This window comes from Branchiostoma floridae, unplaced genomic scaffold, assembly GCF_000003815.2.
Source record: "Branchiostoma floridae strain S238N-H82 unplaced genomic scaffold, Bfl_VNyyK Sc7u5tJ_740, whole genome shotgun sequence".
Taxonomy (NCBI): Eukaryota; Metazoa; Chordata; class Leptocardii; order Amphioxiformes; family Branchiostomatidae; genus Branchiostoma; species Branchiostoma floridae.
In genome coordinates this window covers 1-4536 of record NW_023365924.1, presented here as the reverse complement: position 1 = coordinate 4536, position 4536 = coordinate 1, and the positions used below count along the sequence as shown (strand labels likewise).

The 4536-nt window shown below is 42.2% G+C and overlaps 1 protein-coding gene across 1 annotated transcript; it reads right to left on the bottom strand.

Moving 5' to 3' along the window:
- Window positions 1-290: 290 nt before the first annotated feature.
- Window positions 291-4415, bottom strand: LOC118408997 (sortilin-related receptor-like; the record flags this gene model as incomplete). Its single annotated transcript, XM_035809860.1, has 7 exons — window positions 291-446; window positions 762-952; window positions 1223-1462; window positions 2385-2480; window positions 2642-2752; window positions 3716-3817; window positions 4302-4415. Coding segments are annotated over 7 exons (1010 nt in total), but the record flags the coding sequence as incomplete, so codon positions are not given.
- Between the last annotated feature and the right edge of the window lie 121 nt (window positions 4416-4536).

Genomic DNA, 4536 nt, shown 5'->3' with positions numbered 1-4536 from the left:
CCCTTCCTAAGAACGAAACTCCTACGTTCCGTTCCAAACAAAAGATAATGAAATTCCCACCCAGTCAACTAAGGCAAACAAATGCAAATCAAGCAGTAAAAACCGGGAGAAAACCCGACACCAAAGATATGCAAAACAACACGTGAACAACGACACCCCAACGAGTGTCCCAGAAAAACAGAATTCGACACATACAACAACGTACGTTACCGCATTTTCCACCCAAACCTGCCATATCTCAGCCATCCTGAAGTTTTCTCCCCACTATGTGGGACTCGTCCGTCCTTTCGCTACGTGGAGATGGTCTGCCCAAGGTCTGCCGGAGCTTCTGGTTCCATCGCCCCGCCGTTACTTGTTGCACAGCTGAACCTCAGAAATTGTCTTCCTCCGTCAAACTGGAGTCTATGCTGCCTCCCTGTGTGCTTATCGACAAAATACCCAGTCAACTAAAAGCAAACAAATGCAAATCAAGCACGTGCAAACCAGGCGAAAGCTCGACACCAAAGATATGCAAAACAACACGTGAACAAAACGGCACACAAACCATTGTTCCCAGAAAAGCAGAATTCGACAAATACCACAACGTATGTTACCGCATTTTCCACCCAAACCTGCCGTATATCCACCGTCCTGAAATTTGACCCCACTAGGTAGAACACTAGGACTCTTCCGTCTTTTCGATGCGTGGAGAGGGTCTGCCCAAGGTCCGCCGGAGCTTCTGGATCCCTCGCCCCGCCGTTCAACTTGCTTCACAGCCGAACCTCCGAAGTTGTCTTCCTCCCACTGGTAATCCGGAGTCTAGGCTGCAACACTGCGTGCTCCTCGGGCACAAAACCCGCCCGGCGGCGAGAAACGTGGTTGTGAAACCGCAAGCGGCGGAGACCTGGTCGTCCATCGCAGGCGACCTCGGCGTTGCGGATGAATCCAACAAGAGGCAGTAGGGTGATCATCCCTTGTACTTATATGGTTGTGAGAATCATGTGATTCAGGATCAACCAATGAGCGCACAGTGAAGATACTGATGACTAACCACTTCAGAACGTAAACTCACGAGAGATACAGACACGTGATCTTGTGGCGTAAGCAATTGGTCAAAGGTGCCATCAGTATCAATCCTGAAGAAGGCGGTAGTGGTCGTTGAAAATTTGATCCATATATACTTTTGTATTGGAAGCAAGTTTAGCATTGTACTCCTAAAGGCATATATAAACTCTTATCTTACCGTCACAGGCGAATACATCATCGCAGTACCTCCACCTGATGAGCAGGTTATTTGTGTAGCACCACGGCCTGTCCTTCCCGTCCGGGTTCCGGCAGTAGTTCCGCTCCAGCCCTGCTCGTGGGTAGGCCTGGGGAGTGTGGTTATGGGTGTGGGGGTACTGAGATGTCCAGAACTGACAGGAGCTGTACCGGTTTGCACGGCCCCTGTAGCTTGTGCCTTTGTCCCGTAGATAGTAACAATCTATGGACATACAGTGTAGCATTAGTAAAGGTAGGTAAAGGTAGTCCAGCAGCGTTTTGAGGCCGTAGGGGCAGTGGGTTGTTATCCGCTGTGTCCTGAGGACGGCATAGTGTTAGTGCCATGATTAATTGAAACAAATCCTTCTACTTCTATCCTGAGCACCCCCCCCCCCCTGAAATAGCTAGCCCCGCAAGGGGCAACGCTTGCTTGCTGTGGTGTTGGTGTGGTAGGTCCCGGGTTAGGACAGGCAGGACATTCTGGGGAAAAACGAAAATTTATAATTATCGGCGCCTTGGGCAGGTTTCAGTAAACTCTGTGTGTTTATTTTAGTAATGTTATCAACTAATTTGTAGAAAAAAGTTTATCTCATACTTAGTATCATAGATATGAATATTATTTACAGGGAAAGGTAATACATACTGTTTTCCATAGTGGCTACAGTTTCAGTACCAGAGTCAGGGACATATGAATATTAAGATACTTTTAGAATTATGGTCATTCCTAAAGCGTTTTAAGATATTCGGTAAATAGTGTCGAGGACAGGGACTTTTTAGACCATCACTTATTCATAATACTTCTATTTTGTGCAGGTAGACACGTTATTGAATGTGTCAGCGATTATTTCAAAGAAATTATGTACACACATAATTTTTTTATTTAGCTTGTCAGATAAGGGTCGTATCTCAGTGCGCTTGGGGCACCTGTGCGGCACTAGTTGCGGGGTTAGTTCACTGGGGCACTGTTTTGTTATTTTTGCCGACTTTTTTTATAATTTAGAAATTGCGTAATACGTAAACGTATGACTTAGAAAACAAAATACACAAAGCATAAGACAATTCGTTCTATATCAATTCGTAATCTTTCGAACCCCACAGTACCGCACCGGTGCCCCAAGTGCAGTGAGATATCCAGCTTAACCTACTGCAGTTCTGTTCGTCACTGTTGTCTCCGCAGTCATTCATACCATCACATCGGGCTCTCATGTAGTACACACCACCGTTATCACAGACACCAACGGCTGAAATTCAAATTTCACAAAAGTGGCAAAATCAACTTGGATCATACTAGGGGTGAAAATACACAAAATTCAGCTTTTGCCTTTGTCAAAACTCAGTGCCCGTTGGAAGGCTAACAAGCTATGCTAGTTAATGATAAAATGAAGACAGTCTGTTTACTCACGACAAGACAGCTCGTCACTACCGTCACCGCAGTCATCTTTGCCATCACATATATTTGCGAAACTCACGCAGTTTCCATTGGAGCAGCTTTTCCCACCTTGTAGTCTCTCACCTGTAGGATCACATTGTTACGACCATTAAAAATTGAGATATAGTTTTTGGCGTATCTGTGTGTCTATTTGTGTTTCCGTATATTCATGGTCTTCATAACTTAAGAACCCCTTGATGGACTACGATGATATTTGGTATATGGGTAGGAGTTTGGAAGACAAAGGTCAAGGTCGATTTGGGGCCCCTGGTGTGTGACCTTGGTACTGCAGCAGAACTTCCATGTTTTGTTTCTTTTGACATGTTGTGGTCTTGATTTTTTTGTTGGTGGATAGCCTGTGATGTAAGGAAGACTTAATGTGTGTCTGGGCCCCCCTAGCAGCTTGCTTTGGAATTGTAGGGGTGTTTTTTTAATCATCCGAGAAGCATAACGTAACATCGGAACAATGGATTCAATTTTAACTCTGTGTTCAACAGGAAGGATATCCTTTTAAATGTATACTATCAATGGACTAATGTGGCTGAACAGTCAAACATGTCTATATCAATAACCACGTAACTTAAAGAAAATAAAGCCACTATAGACAGGAAGCTACTATACAATGATTTGATCATAGTATAAAATATTAAAAAGGCAGATGTGAGATAAAGAAAGGTCAAAACTCCGAACTCAAAAGAAAAGGGTATGCTCTCCACATCAGTGTGGGAACTTGTTTGTTTATTAGGAATTTGTTTGTTTGTTTATTAGGAATCTCCATTAGTTCATTGAGTACATCAAACTATTCTTCCTGGAGTCCTCTACATACAATCCAATAAAATACATTACAACATAATGTCGATCAATCAATTAGTATTAATCAATAACATCATTAAACATATCATATATATACCATACAACGAATTACACATATAATGTCAATCAGTTAGCTTAAATCACTAACATCATTATCATATTACATCATACATATACATAGATGACATAAATTATGCTTATAATTTGATAATACAGCAATGATATTTTCCTCACAGCAGTTCTGTTCGTCTGACTCGTCTTCACAGTCTTTCCCACCGTCACATACGAGCTGTTTGTTGATGACGTGGCCGTTTGCACACGTCTCCGTAGCAACGGCTGGGACCAATCAGAGAGAAGAAGAATAACACAACCGTGTCTCATTTCTTTAATGATTCATGTACATATGTCTATTGTTATATTGTGTCTCATTTCTTTAATGATTCATTTATGTCTATTGTTATATTTTTTATTTATTTACACAACAAATGACAAGATATCATATTATAAAACAACTACAAAGGTAGGTATTTGCTTATGAGCAAATTCAGAAATTTTCACTCCACCCTCCTCCTTATCAAAAAAATGGTCAGTCCCAAAATTGAATTTGGAATACACTAACGTTTGCCTTACATTGTACCCGTTACAATTGTAGTGCAATGTACTTTGACTTGACTTGGCCCAAGTTATCACCGCTGTATTTTCTCTTATTGTCTTTACATTCATTGCAGTATTTAGCTTTGTATCTTTATTTACATGTTCTTAACTATGCAGTGATATAGGCCTCTGTGTCTGAAATAAAACCGAAATAAGAATTACTCACCGCTACAGTTGTTTTCATCGCTGCCGTCCTCACAGTCCACAATCCCGTCACACAGCACCTCGTACACGCCACATTTCCCGTCCGTGCACACCCGCGTGTCAAACCCAGAACAGGCTGGGTCAACAGAAGGAAGATGGGATTAGCAGGATTTAAGAGTTATGTACACCAACATCAATATAATTATTATCACTAACAACAACAGTGCCACAATCATCACCACCAACACAAACACAAT